General features: G+C 32.2%; 1 protein-coding gene across 2 annotated transcripts; it reads left to right on the top strand.

Annotated features, from left to right (window-relative positions):
* Positions 1-15,986: 15,986 nt before the first annotated feature.
* LOC128245365 (cytoglobin-1-like) lies at positions 15,987-19,850 on the top strand. 2 transcript variants are annotated; one of them, XM_052963499.1, is made up of 4 exons: positions 15,987-16,311; positions 17,731-17,956; positions 18,307-18,320; positions 18,614-18,689. In XM_052963499.1, the coding sequence occupies exons 1-4, from the start codon at positions 16,091-16,093 to the stop codon at positions 18,615-18,617; spliced, it is 465 nt and encodes a 154-aa protein (XP_052819459.1). In that variant the 5' UTR covers positions 15,987-16,090; the 3' UTR covers positions 18,618-18,689. The 2 variants fall into 2 exon arrangements, with proteins under 2 accessions (XP_052819459.1, XP_052819458.1); XM_052963498.1 differs by lacking the exon at positions 18,307-18,320 and having other exon boundaries at positions 18,614-19,850.
* Positions 19,851-20,983: the final 1,133 nt, after the last annotated feature.

Here is a 20,983-nt window from a genome sequence, read left to right as displayed (position 1 = left end):
AAACGTCGTTTGAATGACTAACATTTTAAATCTATTTCTATAAAAAGTCAATAATTATTATTGTTTCAGGTTCAATGTTCAGCAATCAAAATTCCGTTGCAACATGTAAATAAGGAGTTGAGATTTTTTTACGAAATAATTTTTATTCCACACAATTTTAATTTCCACACAATATGCATTTACATTTTCCGTAAATCTCTTAACACATTGACAAAATGAATATGTTTATGAGTCCAAATATTCAAAACTACCCAATCAACAATGTCTGAAGGCTTTTTGGTGATTGCAGCTATTTTTGTAACCAGGAAACGAATTTCATCCACTATTTGCCATTATTATTTTAGTTACTATCTTATTTATACTCTTAAGACATTGTTGATAAGGTAGTCGGGGTCATTTTGACACAAAACAAAATAATAATGACGACATAAATTTCCGAAAGAATGAGAATGCTTTTTGATCCAAAATCTGATGAGCGTTTTAGATATCAGAAAACGTGTTTTTTGTTTAGTACTATTATTACCCGAACAACAAATTATGCAATTAAACTATAACCATAACAAACACTTTGCTAGTTGAATCGCTAAGTTTATACTTATAATGTCCTGACCAAATAACACCAGTAGTCCATTGTTGTATGCGCTTCCGTTTGAATAGGGTATGTTTTACTAAGAATTTATTATGATGATTCGATATTTTGTGAACTGAATCAGGCGATTACCTTTTATATGTTTACTTTTGCGTGCGGAAAAATTGTAAATAGAACATTGTCCAGGATATAATGAAAGAAAATAGTTTGTCGTGAAGTTGTGTTTCTGTTAGATCGCATACGATGTTATGACCGAGATGTGCACATATCAAAATGACGAAAAGCTGGTATATAAAGTGTAAGGAGTTACAAAATAAAAAAAATAAAAAAAATTCATGAAATAATTGTTATACATTTAATGTTTATGCTATGTGGGTCATTACTGCAGCAAATCATATGTTAAGGTATCTGTTACACGATTATGGTATTTTGTGATGTCTAGGGACACTATACTATTTTGGCATCATTTTAAAGCGTCTGACGGGAAGAGGAAATATGTCAAGTAGTACGAACAAGAATTTATGCTGTTTAATGATTACAGTGGTAACATTTGTTTCAGCCTGATAATTAAATAAACTAAGCTTGACTCTCCTAGCTATACATGAATGTGTGAATTTGAAGTGAATATAAACAGTTTAAATAACCAAGCAATAACAACAAAGAATAATTATCCGAACAAAAGACAGGACACAACACTATCTACACCCAAATTTAGCTTTCTCTCACGAACTTTCAATTTACCAACGATAATAAGTGTCTGAAATTTGAGTACAGTTAAACGTATTTGATCAGAGTGAATTGTTAACAAATTACTGGGCTCGGCAGTTCTCCGCAAAATCTCGAAGTTTTCAAATCTGGGCAATAACAAACAAAGGATGAAAGGAATCCCACTCAAATTCGGATTTGTTAAGCAAACACTCAATGATCTTTCTCCTGACCGGGCAAAACCAAACGGATTAAGTTGATGATAGTGTAAACATGGCAGCTATTTATTTAATTATATTCAGCTGTATACATGTATGTTTTATGTTTAAAATAGAAATCTGCCCTTCACGTTGCATATATATTAAATGATCATTACAATAGTACAATGTAAACTACAGTAAATTTTAAAAACAAATCGCAAGGGAACATAAGGATTACAATTACAATTTCAGTTAAACATCGGACACATTAACTGCGAACTATTTCAAGGACGGCAACCTTATTAAATGTTAAACAACATCGTTTTCAATAAAAGTTACAAAGGTTTGACCTCAATATGCAACCTAAAAAATCAATTGCATTGTATCCACTGTGGCATTGACCAGTGAATCTCAGTAACTGGGGACTCTTGTCATTTATACTTTTTGATCAATGAAGTTTATTTACTGAAAAAGATAACGTACTTATTTGATCAGTCTATGATAGTATATAACTACAAACCAGTCCCAAGAATGCCCCTCTGTCAGCTCAGATCTTTTCAGGAAATACAAACAACAGTTTTTCTTTCCCCATTTAAACAGGATCAAATATAAAAAAAATCAACACATTTATGAATGTCATAAACATTACAATCCTAGCTGGAAAACAACTAATGAAACCAATACTTTTTCGTTCAGTTTATGTCATCTTTGCACCAAAATAGCAAAGGTATTTAAACCAAAACAACAAATGACAAAGACAACAATAATACAGATAAAGGATTTGTTGGAATGAGAGTTATTTCAAATACACTGTGCTTTAAAATTGCCTGTTGGTATAACAACGTTGCTCTTAGATTAAGTTCCCATCAATACTGTAATGGAAATCCCGATATTTGATTGTGTTATCAGATAGTTCATCAGAAGGGAAACTGCTTCATGTTTTATCCAATTAAGTCTTAAATAAACATTGTTAAGTTGTTAAGGTCTTCCTAGATTGATAAACTCAACAAAGTCAAGCGAATTTTAAACCTTGTTTCAACCGTCACGAGCACCAACCATAAATAGTATTGATTATAATTGCTAAAAGAAGTATTTATGAAATATTATACAATGTTTTAAATACTATTAAATGGAAGACCTAAATATGTTTTATATATTTATTTATGCTGTATTTTCATAATGGCTTGTTTAACATAATACATTATTCTCAATTCCCTTGTAAAACTATTGTATTTACCATGAGGCTTTTGTCATATCCAAAATGTTTTATTCTCCAGGTACCATCTGTTATTCTACCTTTTTAATGTTATCAAGGTATACCGAACATTCATTTCATAGAAACAGCATGAAAAAATTATTTATAAGACAATAGTGTGATCCTTCGGTAAGATTTTACGTACTTCAGTGATGTTTACCGAAAAGAAATGTACTAAGTACATAAACTTGTGGTTGGCTTTTTTTATCTGATTTTAAATAAATCTTTATTGGTGCAAATGTACTAAGATTATTTTACGTCTGTATATCTTATTGCATAATGCATTTAATGAGAGGTATAAACAGAAACGATACGATTTATTGGTTGTCTATTCACAGATTGTTTGAGACCCATCCAGAAGTCCATGATGCTTTCATGTCATTTCGAGCAGTTAACACGTCTGACCTCGAATACAACGCCATTTTTCGAAAACATGCGCTAAGAGTTATGGAGACTGTTGACAAGTGTATTAATAGACTTGTCAACAATTTTAAGTTACTAGGGCTCATGACGGAGTTGGGAATTCGGCACAAGAATTATTCAGTGAAAATTGAATTCATCGATGTAAGTTTATACCTTAGACTAGCACTATTACATTTATCCTGTTTCTTTAATACTAGGAAAACGTCAAAACAAGTATAATGAACAGATAATGTAAGAGAGCTCGTTCGTCCTTAATATTTGCCCTACCATCCACTCATCCACACATATTCCACATTATTTACTAATAAGGATAGAGACACAGATATACATACTGTTGCGGTATGATTAATTTCTACGAGTGCCGCCTTCGCACGATCAGTGAATTCTAGGAATTGAGATGTTAATGAGCGCTCAACCTTACACCTGCATTAATACAAATGTCGATATACTTTTTATACTTTCTGAATGCCAATGTCACATGTCACCATGTCAATGGTTAAACTCATATCAAACATAACTAAAAAGAAATTTCATTACACCTTAAAGATTATTTTCGCCAACTACTAAGTTGTGATGTCAGATATAGATAATCGAGCATAAAAAGATCAAAGGTAAGTTCATAATGCGTAGGACTTTTGCATGTACCATCTACATGTACTTATTGTAATTGATTTTCTATATTCTCTGCAGTTAATCGGCACCCAATTCATCAGCTCAATCAAGCCCCATTTGGAAACAATGTGGACAGACGAATATGAGAAAGCTTGGGAGAATTTATTCAACATCATGTGCTACTACATGAAGAAGGGAATGTGTAGTATATGATAAAGGTTTTACAGTTGAATTTGAGGGCAGCGCTTTGACCTTTTAGACCTTTGGTCATGAATGCACAAACGTGTTTGTGAATAGCATTTCAAGCACGTACACCATACTGAAGCTATCCCTTGTAAAGACAGTACAATTTCAAACAATTGAAATATACAGGAATGTTAATAAAATAAAATATTTTTTGATTGTGCCCAACTGAAGTCAAGTTTTGTCTAATACGAAAATAACTTTATTAATACCAGAAATCTTAATCCAAACTCTGAAACTACTTTGGATTCATTGTTTTCACATAGAACACAAAGTTTAATGATTTGCATTTGATAAAACGTGAAGATGTTGAAACAATTCCTACGTATTACATGTGCGTCAGAAATAAGCATTTCTTATTTAGTATAGCGATAAAACAGTTTAGGACAATTGCCCTAATTAACATATCAGTGTGCATAGTGCCTGTCAGTGAAGTAGTTATCATCGGATTATTGATTGACTATATACGCTGGAGCATAACTTTTGTGTAAACAATGCCATTGAAGCGTTTACTTGTATTTATTATGAAATATGATGGCAATTTCGTCAGAAAGACTACATAAGTGGATTTTATTCACCTATAGAGATGTGTCTCTAAAAACAAACATTTATGTGTTCAGACCTTCAATAGATGGAATTAAAGTTAATATTCAGGGCATTTATTTTGGATGTAGGTCAATCATTGACAGTATTATTAGTGTATATATATATTGAACAGTCAAGTTTGTATTTGTCAACTTTTGAAGTCAATTCACTGCGGCATTATACATATTTTTTATTTCATTACCATCAGTGTCCTACAGAAATCATGTCGTGCAAAGTTAACGATAAATAAACTGTACATATTGAATATTTTGCTATGTTTTCATTTGCGGTATTTTAAAGTTCAATATGTTACTTTTTATTGACACTCTTCGGACCTTACACCCTATACACCAATAATATTTGTAAAGTGAATATGCTTTTTATTAATTGAATGCATTTACTAAATTCAAAACGATGTTAAAAGGCATATATTCCAGACAAGATTCATTCTAACATGAAGTTATTACCTTATGTATTGCAGTTTGATAGGAAATATATAATATGTCAGAAGGATCGATTTAGTTAACATGAATAAAATACTGTAACATAATAATACATTCATTATTTGGGAGTAGTAAATATATACAAAACTGAACACATATTCTTTCGTGTATATGTATAACAACGTACTCAATCTGAGAAGTATTATTTATTCAAAACACAAAATAGTAGTTTTCAGAGAAATTGAGTCTGTACTAAATATGTTCTTCTAATGATTAATCGGATTGATATATTAAGCATGTTTTTTTTTTTCTGCTAAAACATTTTTAATGCAAACGCTACGGATTCCCATTAACATCAAGAGACTTCTCACACTGTTAAGTATACTTCAAGTCATGCAGTCTTTTGATTTCCACACGTACCCGTCATCCTAAATAATCGGCTGAAGATAGATTTGTAGAAATGCGTGATAAAATGTTGTTTATTTTAAACTAAATGTTTATGATAAAGATTAGCAGGCAATTGTGTAAACAAGTATTAATTATCTTGGGTTTATGTTTTGGCTAATTGAAAAACAAACTTATTTAATCGGTCAGAAGCAATAATTGAATTACTATTGATCATTCTATATACATTTTGGTTCACTTAAGCCAAACCAAATCATTAACATGTTTTAATAAAATTCCTGCTGGTTTTAATAATCATATTATCGCTGTTTGCTGAATGTGCCAAGTTTCCTTATTGGCTGATGGGCTTATACCTGTTATTCAATTTATATTAAACTAGGTGAATTATAAATGTACAAACATTATTACATTCAGAAGCTAAAACAACATAATATAAAAAAAGAGTATCGGTCTGATTTAGATTGTTTCAGCAAAAATACACACATTTCCTTCGGATTTTTTCAACTTGAAAATAGTATAAACTAAATAGGATAACTTGGCGACATAAAACATAGTATCGGGTAACAAGTCACTTACTATTATACTATATTGACTGCTATTATTGCTAAAGGTTTGGATAAAACTCAATTTATGAAGTGAGAAAACAATTTCGGTTGAATGTCACTATATCATAAATAGGCTTTTCTATACTGAAATTTAAAACAACATTTCTGTTTAATTCTGTACCTATCCCAGGCACACTAAAATCAAAGTGTAAACATGAAATATTATCTACAAATCATACAAAGAGTAATGCATCCTTTCATTTATTCTTGTGTTCATTTATTGATGAAATAAGTATGTACACTTTATTTGATAAACGTATAATAAATTTATTAATTCAACAAGTGATATTCTCTTAATTGAATTTCATAAATACTTCAAGATTTGCTCTTAGCAGTACACATGTGCCAGTATATCACAACTTATTGGCAAAAAAATTGAAGCCACATTAAAAGATTAATGAAATAAGTTTATAATAATATATTTATTTCTTTATGTAACAGCATTGAAATGTTGAAACCAAGTAATGAATATGAAATATTTATATCGCAAAGATTGTTAATCGACGGCGGTTGCGGGCTCAATTATATTTTATACAGAAATAATTCGTCCAGTGTTCTGTTTTAATACTACTCGATTTTAATCAGACATTACTCACTTAATGTAGTTGAACGACATCTCACGACTGCGTACAATAACTTCATCTTTAATGCATTGATCAATCGGAGAAAAGAAACGTTCCTACTGATAAGGTCAGTACTCGAACTGATTTATTGGACAGCGATACTGATTTATTTAGACAGCGATATCTAAGACGTCTTGTGTCTGAAACAATACATCTCCTAACATACACTTGGGACAGCCTATTTTCCACGCACTGCTTTGTATAATGCGGAGATTTATTATGTTGTCCTTCGATCATTAGATAAGACGTGATTTATGAAGGACTCGTAAATCCGTGACAGTGGACGTTAACAGTGTAAGAGTTTCCGAGTATTTGAAAGTAAATATTCTCTTACAACGATATTAGCAAATAAATAATTCACTAAATTACTTTGAAGTTATAATTTGACAAAATATTAATCAGTGTTTTGAAACGAGGGAAAAATACACAATTGCTTGGGAATAATGTAATATCTTGGTACGTGTTATGCTTTTTGCTAGTTGTATTTGTATTTTTATTTCTTTCTGTGTATAATCATGAGTATAAGCAATCAATTCGGTTTATATTTGTCAATAATTTAGTTTACCATTCTTGACTGATATTTAAAAAACAATTACGTTGAATCTTTGTTTATTTTAGGACCGTTTGTAACCATTCAGGATATCAATGATGCATTCATGTTATTCTGAGCAGTTGACACGTTCTACCTCGAATACAACGCATTCTTGGCGCGCATTACGAGAGCTCATACCGGAGTTGGGAAATCGTCCTTTAAAACTATTTCGTAAACGCATCTATTTCGGTCTTCTCTTAATTGAGAGCTACACATTTGGAACGCTGGTAAAAGCTACGAGTTGCCGAAATATGATCACGATTAACCAATAGATTGAAACACGATATAACAATATGCTGGACAATATATTATGTTCATTTATAGCTTAAGTCCCTCTTATGTTGTGTGAGTCAATATAATGATCTATATGAAGTTGCTCTTAAAGCTCTGATTGTATCCCATTGAGAATATATACAATAAATACCTAACATTTTTCTGACAATCTATCAATTGTAGTTGTAATAATTTACATTCCGCCAAAAATAGCCTTCATGGAGAAGTAAAATATTTACTTGATGCGAGCTGTTGGCAACATTCGTTTATGACAATATGATAATTCAGTGAGGTCTTCCTTATTATCTGGATATAGTATTTACCCTGAACGTGATACTAAGATAAGGAATGATATTTTTCTTCTTTAGCATGATTAAACGGCCAAGATGATATACACATTCTCGGTAATTCCATCAGAAGTCAAAGCAGATGTTTATTATGCCAGATAAGTAACGTGTTACAATGCGCCAATTCGTTATTTTATTGTAAGGCTTGTGAAATGCACACTATGTCATTTCTACACAGGGCATCTTAGTATGTAAGTACCTAAGACCTTAATATGTGACGTTAACAGTGATCTAGAATTATTGTGCGTCATGATGTCAGTAAACAACGAAGCACGAGCCTTTTGGTGCAATATACAAAAATCACTTTTTACGGCAATTTGTCCAGACAATTATAATTACAGGTTTGCAAGAACTCCTATCAATCATGTATTACCGGTTCGGATCCGGCACTTGTGTAAGCTGAGTGGCCAATAACTCGACAAGCCTTTTGGAAGGCCTTCCTTCGTGTCCTCAGGTCGGATTTATCAATCCGGACATGAAACACCTGATATATAGATTATCCTGTCACTTGCATTCAAATCGACCCAATAACAAGGTGCCGTGTAAATGATAGTTTATTAGGATGGTAGCCCTCGTGATGTTTATCTACAGTCAGTTGGTCATGTGACCGCGTACGGACTTCTTTTATATTCTGAGATTTCAGAGGAAACGTACACATTGTGTTTAAGTATCTTATCAATAGTCTACCTCACAGTCATTCGCCCAAAAGTTCTATTCCTCTGCATGATTATGAAACTGGCAAAGATAATCGGTCAGAAAAAATATGTGCATTTATCCCACCCACAAATGCTGAAAAATGTATAGCATTCAATGATAGTTAATTCTGTCTCTGTGGTAAATGACAAAATCTTACTCGCAACAGAAATGAACTATATATTTGCTGGTCATCCAACACGTTATTCTTTGATATAAACATAACTTAAGTCCATTAAACATGTGGCATTTTTTTAACAATCATGGTCATGAACCATTACCTGTGTAGTATGTGACTTGTGGAACAATTTGTACATCATAACATAATGTTTGGTGACCGATCAATTTTGAATTGATTTTGAAGTATAAAAATGCAATTACTTTCAATATTAACGTATTAAATAGATTTGAAAATTGAGAACTATTTTCGCGGAACAATTAAACATGGGTCAACAGGGAAAAACAGTTGTCTCCCTTTTTAAAATTTTAATAGAATGAATCGTCCTTTCCCGATAAATTATCCCCCCTTGCCAGATGAAATTTCTCTATCCACGGAAAAAACCTAGTAATCCTATTTTTACCTTACTAGTTAAATGAGCGTCAAATATATGTGATATAAAATGACTGATAGATTATATAGTGTTATATTAAGAACTTTTGACGCACCATGTTTCCATGTGTACAAGAAATCTTTTAATGTGAACGTAAAAGGTACTGAACGATGGATTTAAGATGAATATTTTCTTTTATGAATAATAATTTTGCTGTGAATATGTTTAATAAATGAAAGCGTAGAATAAATGTATGCATTTACGAATTAATAAAACTATATTTACACCTTAACTTCCATTCCTCAATCGATGAACGCAACATCTTCGGATATGTTCGGATCGCAATTCATCGCATAACAATATACATGAAAACTATCGATCTTGTTATTGTTGTATTGTGTCTGCAGGTCCCGTAAAATATAAATCAACATTTTAAAAGTACGAAGTAATTATATTTTAAACGTTTTGATGCCCAAAGTGTTTCAATTTTACGTTTAAAAGTAATTTCAAGTGGTTGATCTTTTCCCGCGTTATCGTGACGTCATTTGAAAAAAATATTCCGTTAACAGTCGGGTCGTCCTATTTACAGAATGGGTAAGAAAGGATTACTCAAAGGTAGTCCGAAATGAAATGAAGTATTTGTTAAACGTATCTTGAATAAAATAATGAACTATTGGTGTAAATATAAGGACTCCACACACTTTGACCAGCCCAATTGCGTTCATATCCCCGATAATGACATCAACCCCGCAATTCATTCCTTAAATGATTTTTTTTTTCGTTTCAAGCGTTATTATTTTATACAAATTATTTCAGTGTGCTTTAAAATAATTGCAGATTTGACAATGTTCTAGTCTAAAAAGTTATCTCCTTAAAATAAAAACACGCTACATAATGAAAACTACATGAACGAGCGATGTTTAACCCGAACTTATGCCAAAAACACTTTATTATTTACCCTTTGCAACATTCTGTGGAACTAGTTCATAGCAGATCTTAACAATCTCGTTTGAGGTTCAAACGTTGTAATTGTGGTATTATTGTTACAGTGCATCACATGATATTTCTAATCACTATATTGTGAAGATCCAGTCACAAACCTTTAAATATGGTTACTTAATTATTTATCTAAATTTACCAAACCCAATATTACCGAACATTTTACGATTTCTTCACTTGTTAATTACAATAATATAATAATGTGCCTGGTAATACGATACTTTATATTCCATCGTCATTTTACAAAACGTATTCTAGCACACCGTATAGGCATTTCCGGTGATTTCAGCCGTGCTGGAAAACTCCATCTGGCATACCCCATGCCAGATAAGTCACGCGCTGTGACGTAATACTTTCAATTTCTTTTATTAAACACTTAATGTAACCATAGTTATGAGATTTCAATAGATAAGTTCCTTTAACATTAACTTTACAAAAATATTCCTTAAAAACAGAACAAAATAACCCTTAAAAGACGTGATAGCGAAGGAACTTATTGACGTATGCAGTGAATACCAATTACTGCGCGTCATGACGTCAGTAAACATCATCGCACGCGCTTTTTGGTGAAATGTACAAAAATAGAAGGATAGAAGAATCGGACTCTCGGGCACGCTACGTAGCCGGTAACTCGGCAAGCCTCGTTACCTGGCAACACAGGTGCCATCGGGTCGGATTTTTCGATCCGGAACGGGAACACATGACAGATATTATTAATACAAGTCCGGCAATATCATTTAACACTAAAAATATCAGATTCATAATTAAGCTTTTAAATATTTTTCAATTTTATTTCCGGTTTTATATGAGCTTTTACCGATTTTGACACCGACGAGGGCTGCGACACAAAATTGGTTATAAGGTTAAATAATTAAAATATATTTATGATTCTATTTCATATAATGTATAACCTATGTTATACCATGTGATTGTTTATTTGTTATTAATTTGTGGTTAAGAAGATGATGTACTTTGTACTAGTCTAAATAAAATATGTGTTCTGTTCTGATTAAATAACACAGACACTTCGCAATTGCTTAACTATGTTGCACAATGGGACTGATACTAGGCGAACCTGATATGTTAGGTACGCTAAAAGGCGTTAAAAAGCATTATGGTATAAACAAACGTAACCTAATATGTTGAACGTTTAGGCTGAGGCAACGGCTGTGATATGTGAACAAACCACATAATTAGTGCAATAAATATTCCGGGAGTTATATATATGTAGGCGGCTAGACGAAATATAAGCAATGTATACAATTAAAACAAATAAGTCATACAGCAAATACTCTGATACAGATAATACTAGGATAATGCCATGGATAAAAAAAAATGTTTATTTGACAAGCGGGGAATTGATCGGGTGAGCCGATGAGTGACCCTTTAATTAACCATTACATTCAAAATAGGGGGACAACTGTTGGTTTGTTTTACCTTTTTGACGTAGGCACATTACTTATGCAGTGCTCAATTGTGCCAAATCAATAGTTCTGAAACTGTTCAAATGTATTTAATACGTTTATGGTAAAAGTAATTGCATTCAAATGATTCAATATCATTTCAAAGCAGAAAAGAATTGAAAAATACATACACGTATTACAGTCACCATGCAGTTATTTAATTTTCAAATAAAACATGTTTTGCAAATCGCGGGACGTGATTCAAAATCACGAGTATGTTATGCGACCTATTCAATGGTTTTAACTCTTGTTTATGTTAAAGGATAAAGTGGTGGAAATTCAGAACTGTACCGGCGAAAATATAATTAATGGAAATGACTGTCGATGAATTCTGTACATGATTCAGAATTTGCGGGTGGGATGCATGACGTTTTTTTCTGATTGTTTTTGTCAGTGTCACTATCTCGCAAAGTGATTTGAATTTCTAGTCGAGTGATTGTTGAGGTCGGTTCTTTCAGTACGTTTGATTTTGTGACACTATTTGTGATTTTCCTCTGACATTTAAGAATAGATAAAGTCCGTTCTCGCGGTTATATGACCAACTTACTGTATATAAAACAATACGTGGTCAACTATCCTAATAAAGCAAAATTTACACGGCACCATGTTATTGTATACAAGTGACAGTATACAAATCAACATGCAGCAGCTCGTTTCATGTACGTATATAAGATATAAAAAGTCAATATTTTAAAACAGAACATTATTGGTTAACAATTCAGTACTTTTGCACTAATTTATATTAATATGATCTAGCATCTGAATTAAACAAAAATAAATTTCTAATGCAGAGTTAAACCTTTATAAATTTTAATCTTTCCTCAATCTAGGCATACAAAATAGTATATAACATGCCTTTTATAGAGAATTTTGATGTCATAGTTCTTGAACAGAAATGAAACAAAACAAACGCATCCTAGTTATCGAATTGCATATTATAAGGATTTATAGAACTGTTATTTCAACACGTTACATTACAACTTATAAAACGTGTCGTATGTCGTGCTATTACGCATGAAATTGTGATCAATAGTTTGTGATCGTATGGGTAAGCAGTAAACAGTCATTTACTATCTTTGTTTGTTTTGGTCTAAAGTTTCAGCATCAATGCAATGGTAATTTTCTTAATCACTCAACTGTCACCTAGGTATATTATCTAACCTATAGCATAACACATGGTCTGCAGTCGATGACGACATTAAACAATTAACAGTAACTCAAGAATCCTAGGGAATATTCTACAATAAAAGAACCATTACGAGACAAAACGACCGATATTAAACCAATCTTGCAAACCTGCATTTGATATCACGACCATTTAATCAACATCTGCAAGAGTGAACGAATGTCGGCTAACCTTATTTATTGGAATCATGCAGCATCGCTCGTTTCAAACATACATACTTTTAAGACAATCATGAACGATGATTGTTTAAGTAAAAACACGCTTAATAAAATGTAGTTCATGGTTATGCATGCACAAATCTTTCGTCAGTCATTGGGTTCTTGATAATGGGCAATGCAAAATCCAAAGTCGGATTTGATAAAACAGAGCATCACGCTATTCGTTTCTGTGGACCAGGAAACTGCGTATGTACAATGCAATATGTTGGTAAAAGTGTACCAATACCAGCTTCTAGTAGTTGTTGAATTATATTTAACATTATAAATGTATACTAAATGTTAAAACAGAAATCTGATCTCCAGTTGCATGTTACTAAGATAATACTAATATTACAATGCAAAACAGACAAGACCAGTATTAAAAGAAATCAAAGAAAAAACACTTCTTAGGGAGACAAGGAAAGGGCTCTGGTGACAATGAATTAGATACCAAAACAAGGAGGGAATACAAAAGAGCGAGACGCAAAAACAATATTTCACTGGGACCTGAGTCTACTGGGGGTTAAACACTGCACTTATCTCAATATCAATACATGTCTTGGCAATTATATGAGTGTAAACATGGTCGAATAATACGCAAGTGTAAAATGAAATTTAAGATGATTTAACTAAGATTTACACATGTTTGTAAAATGGAATAGGTCTCGAATAATCGGGACAAATATTCACATAACAATCAAGTCAATAACATGTTATGACCGAGTGAAGCACATAACATTTTCTTAGTCTACGAATCACCGATATCCTTTTGGAACAAGGGATATTGAATAAATGCATTAAAATTCTTGTAAATTTAGAAGCTGAAACGATTATTAAAATGGAGCTGTTAATTATTCACTATGCAGAAAACGTTAATAATTATTTCAAATTCGCCTCCCACAAAAACAATCTTACAACCGGTAACCTCTTTTCCAGTATAAAGTGCATTTACCAATTCTGTTGTACATTTTTGTACTATTTAGATAAGCGCTGTGAAAAAACGTCACACTCACACAGTAAACATGCTAGTTTGTTTGTATCAAAACAGATTCGTATTTGTCTGGATAATTTAGGCAGCCTTAAAACTAAATGATAACACCATATTATTAATATATAATGGCAACGTATTGAATAACCTGTTGAATGGTACAGCGAAAAGCACGCGATGTATATTAAGTCAATATGGCAGGCATGGGTAATGTATTTCAATAAATGAGTTATTGCTCTGAAGTTATCGTTAAAAGAAGAACACTGATGCTTTTGTTTCAACCGTCACGAGTACTTCCGAAATATTATACAAGGTTTTAAGTACTATTAAATCGAATAACAAATTATGTTTTATATATTTATTGATGTGTTTTCAAGATGGCTTGTTTAACATAATAAATTCTCCTCAATTCCCTTGTAAAACCTATTGTGTTTACCATGAGGCTTCTGTCATATCCAAATTGTTTTATTCCCCAGGTACCATACGTTATTTTACATGTTTAATGTTATCAATGTCTACCGAATATCCATAACATAGAAACAGCATGAAATGATTATTTATTTAAGGATTAAAATTAAAATGGGGCTGTTCAAAATCGGTGGAGTCCAAAGGACTCCACCAGCATTTTGAACTGCGCCATTGCATACCATACCCCAATAAACTGCAACATGTCGAATTTTAATACTTAAATTTACATTTATTTAAATCTACATTTCTGCTAAAATAAAAAGATTATTCAAGAGCATTTTCTCTTTCTTCTTTCTCTCGTTGTTCTCAACGGTGGGTAAATTAGAACAGCTATCGTAACCTAATTTTATACAACAATAAATGCGCAGATAAATTAGTATCTTATTTATGTGTTTATTTTCTATATTTTCAATGTCAAGTATATTACAAATACTTATTATAACTGCATTAAAACTAGAAAAATACAACTGAAAATTAACAATAACAAAAATATCGCCACCTTCAAAATTCTCATTATATCTCGGGATAATACCCGATACTAGCGTTTGTTAAGTCACGATCGAGTTTTCAAATTGGAGAGAAATTCCAGTCTATTTACTTGTTGAGCATTATTTTGAAGAATCAGTTGGTGTATGAATCATGTTGGAATACGGTGTTGGAGAAATCAGTAAGTACAATGTCATTTCTTTGGAAGTAAACATTCAATAAGGATGGAACGTCTCTGGGAAAACGACAGTGGCGGTGGGTGGGGTAACGTGAACTTTCGCGGAAGAAAAGCCAGAGGACGCGGAAAGACCTAGTGTTGAACTGGGCTCTTTCTTATGGATGTTGCTGGGTGCACTACAATATGTTATTGTTTCATTTCCTCGATTTCATGTTTTGTCAGATGCTTTATTTTTACCAAATGTCAACTCCAAATTCCTCAATAAGTTGTCATCATTGTATTTTAATATTTCTTCAACTGTTTCATCCATCATGAAATCATCTACATTAAACCAATCAAATTATCGTTGCTTATTTCGTTTTAACTGCTTTACTGCAGATTACAGTTTTGCATGTTGCCAATAATTTTACTACGATTTCATTGAAAAACATAGTTCCGAAGTAAATATGCCCCGCCCATTAGTATTATTGCGCCCAATGACAGGACAGAAGTATCGAACAAACGCACGCGATATCGATGGAAATACCATTGTACTTTATACAGAAATAGTGTGAAACTGATAAACAACATCCATCGTTAAGGAAAGAAGTGTTAATGCAAATATAAGACAATAGTGTGATCCATTGGCCAAATATGCATACTACAGTGATGTTTACTGATATGTTAGAGGTGGGTTTATGAGAACACTAATAAAGGCCAGAAGGAAACCAGCGCAACATGTCTTATTATTTGATATCACAGCCACGGCGAAAACCAATAACCATTCACACCGGCGTTCGTTCAGTGAATATATATTGGAAGCTATTGGGAAACAGCTCGAGACGGATATAAGCGAGCATCATTTTGCTTCTAAAATGATAGCGACTAGATATGAATCCTTTTTTATAACGTGGTCTTAGTAATTGCGGTATATAAATTGTGTTTTCATACAAGTCTACAATAAAGCTACATATAATTTGATATATTTTTTTAAAATAAAAAATGTCGTTAATCAAACGCATTAAAACCTATGTGACAGGATCTTCACAAACTAGTGAAAAGAAACTTGCTGTGATAAGAAGTAACAATAAGGACACTTTTACCGCTTTCGGTCCTCAAAGTCCGCCGCCGGAAATTAGTGAGAGAGATATTGAGATTCTTCAAGACAGCTGGAAAATAGTGCAACAGAATGTTGCCGAAGTTGGAATTATTACGTTTGTTGGGTATGTGTTAGGTTGTATAAAATGTTATTATATATGGGAATACATTAGATTGTTTTCCGATTCCTTCTACACTTAACTTAATGTTTTAAATATATCAAGTCGTTACTAATCTGTGAAATAAATGTTAAATGCATTTTACTTGTATTCATTTGTTCAATCTGTTCCAATCATATGTAATTTGTTACACTGCGTCCATCAAAATTGTTTTTGTATATAATATGTATTCTTTTTCGAATGTTACACATTGTAATGTATCAAAGGAATATATTGATTCGTCGGATATTCTATTTAACAACCCCTTGAGTGTTCTTCTTTATTACAACCTGCCAATGTGATTTAATAAATTCATGTACTTAGTACATAAAATTGTGGTTGTTTACTTTCATCTGATTTTAATTAAATATATATTGTTGCAAATGTACTGATATTTATGCAAAAAGCTGCAGAAACAAGCTCAGTAGCAAAACGTTCAAACATAAACCCGGTTTAATGGCACTGGGTAAACGCCAAAGACTTAGAACATAAAATCACAAGCAAGAAACATAGAAGAACAGCACAAAACTCCACAAAAAGCACAGTGCATACATACTATATTTTAAAAACTAGGTATGTTTATCAAGAATTGTTAGGTACCGCCTTGGAACGGTCAGTAAAATGTAAATTTACTGGGGGTTTAAACCAGTTTATGTGCACAAACCTCACTCTTATCCCATCAATCCTTAATAAAGATAAAACGCAAAAGTTAGATCTTATCAAAGTATGCATTAACTTGAGGAAACTTATCAATAAAACAAACAATAATAAACGTATAAGTAAACCCCAAGAACTTCTATGATTAGAGATCCAAACTCTATCTGCAGACGGAGGAATACAATTCAGAGCACCTAATGCAAACACTTTTCAAAGATACGATGCAGTTATTGTTTGAAACTAATAACATCACACAAAGTCTGCCTTATAAAATGAAAGGTTTAAAATTGTGTGATCATAGAGTGTCATAATAAAAGACATCATTGTACTAAAACAAACAAGGAACACATTATTAAAAAGTAACAGCGACATGTATTAGCTAATCTCTCCTTCCAACTGATTTGAAAATGTAAAATATTTGAAGAAAATGAAGTCACATGCCAAAACACTCCGAGTCAGCCAAAACGTATTCGCCAAATACGGTTTTAAAGATACATGAATTAGCAAATGCTTCATAAAATCAAAGGACTGAAAGCTTAGTAATGAAAGGATGCTATATTCAACCCTATATTTTGTTTCAGGTCTTCATCTCCAAAAACTAGAAGGCTAGTGACTCTTTATATCCACGGTTAAAATAAAATCGATTATTTAACGTACATATGTCTATATTGCATAATTCATTAAAAGACAGGCATTAAACGATTCGATTAATTTGTTGTCTATTTACAGCCTGTTTGAGACCCATCCAGAAGTCCACGATGCTTTCATGTCATATCGAGGAGTCAACACGTCTGACCTCGAATACAACGCCATTCTTCGTAAACATGCGTTAAGAGTTATGGGGACTGTGGACAAGTGTATTTATAGAGTTGACAACAGGGACAAGTTGCGAGAGCTCATGACGGAGTTGGGAATTCGGCACAAGAACTATTCCGTGAAAATGGAATTTATCGATGTAAGTTTATACCTTAGACTAGCAATTATATAATTGTCTTGCGTTTTTTTTCTTCAAATACTGGAAAAACGCCAAAATAAGTATAATGAACTGATAATGTAAGAAAGCCTTTTCGTCGTTAAGGCTGGTCCTACCATCCACTCACTCACACATTTCGCACACAATGTAATAAGAAAGGATTGAGAAACAGAAATATATACTGTTGCGTTATGATTAATTGCTTCAAGTGCCGCATTCGCACTCTCAGTGAATACTAGGGATTAAATAATTAACGAGTGCTCAACCTAACACCTGCTTCAATTCACATGTCGATATACTTTTCTTATACATTACGGCTATACAACTGGAAGAGTATTGGTTACAGGTAGGTCACACGTGGTTTACATATGTAAACATTCAACAACAATATTTGCATTACATATTATGACTGCCAACGCGACAAAACCATCTGAATGGTTTAACTTTTATCAAACATAACAAGAAAGGAATTTCATCAAATCTTGAAGAGTAATTTAATCACCTACTCATTTCATCAAAGTCAACTAAGAAAATAATAATCGAGCATCGAAAGGTCAAAGTTTAGTTCATAATGCATAGGACCCTTGCATGTGCCATCTACATGTACTTATTGTAATTGAGTTCCTGTATTATTTGCAGCTAATGGGCCCCCAGTTCATCAGCTCAATCAAGCCCCATTTGGAAACAATGTGGACAGACGAACATGAGAAAGCCTGGGAGAATTTATTCAAGCTCATGTGCTACCACATGAAGAAGGGAATGTGTAGTATATGATAAAGGTGTTACAGTTTAATTTGAGGGCAGCGCTTTGACCATTTAGACCTTTTGTCATGAATGCACAAACACGGAATGCACAAACGTGTTTGTGAATAGCATTTTAAGCACGTACACCATACTATAACAATTCCTTGTAAAGACAGTACAATTTCAAACAATTGAAATATACTGGAATATTAATAAAATAAAAATAAAATATTTTGTGCACAACTGAATTCAAGTTTTGTCTAATACGAAAATAACTTTAGTTATACCAGAAATCTTAATCCAAACTCTTAAACTACATTGGATTCATTGTTTTCACATAGAACACAGAGTTTAATGATTTGCATTTGATAAAACTTGAAGATGTTGAAATAATTCCTACGTATAACATGTGCGTCAGGGATAAGCATTTCTTATTTAGTATAGCGTTATAACAGTTTAGGACAATTGTCCTTATTAACATATCAGTGTGCATGTTGCCTGTCAGTTAAGTAGTTATCATCTGATTATTGATTGACTATAGACGATGGTGCATACTTTTCGTGTAATCAATGCCATTGGAGCCTTTTATTGTATTTATAATGAAATAAGATGGCAATTTCGTCAGAAAGACTACATAAGTGGATTTTATTCATCTATAGAGATGTGTCTCTAAAAACAAACATCTATGTGTTCAGACCTTCAATAGATGGAATTAAAGTGTATATTCAGGGCATTTATTTTGTATGTAGTTCAATTATTGATAGTATTATTAGTGTATATATATTGAACAGTCAAGTTTTTATTTGCAAACTTTTGAAGTCAATTCACCGCGGAATCATACATATTTTTATTTCATTACCATCAGTGTCCTACAGAAATCATGTCGTGCAAAGTTAACGATTAATAAACTGTACATATTGAATATTTTGCTATGTTTTCATTTGCGGTCTTTTAAAGTTCAATATGTTACTTTGTATTGACACTCTTCCGACCTTACACCCTATACACCAATAATATTTGTAAAGTGAATATGCTTTTTATTAATTGAATGCATTTACTAAATTTCATTCAATGTTAAAAGGCATATAGTCCAGACAAGATTCATTCTAACATGAAGTTATTACCTTATGTATTGCAGTTTGATAGAAAATGTATAATATGTCAGAAGATCGATTTAGTTAACATGAATAAAATACTGTAACAGAATAATACATTCATTATTTAAAATATATATAAATAAATAAATATATAAAAAACTGAACACATATTCTTCCGTATATATGCCTAACAACGTACTCAATCTGAGAAGTAGTATGTATTCAAAACACAAAATAGTAGTTTTCAGTGAAATTGAGTCTGTACTAAATATTTTCTCCCAATGATTAATCGCATTAATATATTAAGCAAGTTTTTTTCTGCTAAAACATTTTAATGCAAACGCTACGGATTCCCATTAACATCAAGAGACTTCACATACTGTAAAGTATACTCCAAGTCATGAAGTCTTTTGATCTCCACACGTACACGTCCTCCTAAATAATCGGCTGAAGTTAGATTTGTAGAAATGCGTGATAAAATGTTGTTTATATTAATCCAATGTTTATGATCAAGATTAGCAGGCAATTGTATAAACAATAATTAATTATCTAGGGTTTATGTTTTGGCTAATTGAAAAAAACCTTATTCGATCGGTCAGCAGCAATAATTAAATTACTATTGAACATTCAATATACATTTTGGTTTACCAAATCATTAACAGGTTTTAATAAAATTTCTGCTGGTTTTAATAATCATCTTATCGCTGTTTGCTGAATATGCCAAGTTTCCTTATTGACCGATGGGCTTATCCCTGCTATTCAATGCATATTAAACTAGGTGATACTTTTAAATAGGTAATTTTCAGTGCAATCCAATGATTGTTGATTCAACAGCAAAAATAACGGACTACGGGAAAGGAACACACATTTCATTATATAAATGTGCAAACATTTCATTCACAAACAAAACCAACATAACATAAAAAACAAGAGTATCGGTCTGATTTAGATTGTTTTATCAAAATAGATACATTTACTTCGGATTTTTTCAATTGAAAATAGTATGAACTAAATAGGGTAACTTGGCGAAAGAAAACATAGTATCGGGTAACAAGTCACTTATTATACTATATTGACTGATATTATTGTTAAAGGTTTGGATAAAACTCAATTTATGAAGTGAGAAAACAATTTCGCTTGAATGTCACTATATCATAAATAGGCTTTT

Source organism: Mya arenaria, chromosome 9 (genome assembly GCF_026914265.1).
Source record: "Mya arenaria isolate MELC-2E11 chromosome 9, ASM2691426v1".
Taxonomy (NCBI): Eukaryota; Metazoa; Mollusca; class Bivalvia; order Myida; family Myidae; genus Mya; species Mya arenaria.
This window is presented reverse-complemented; position numbering and strand designations above follow the sequence as displayed.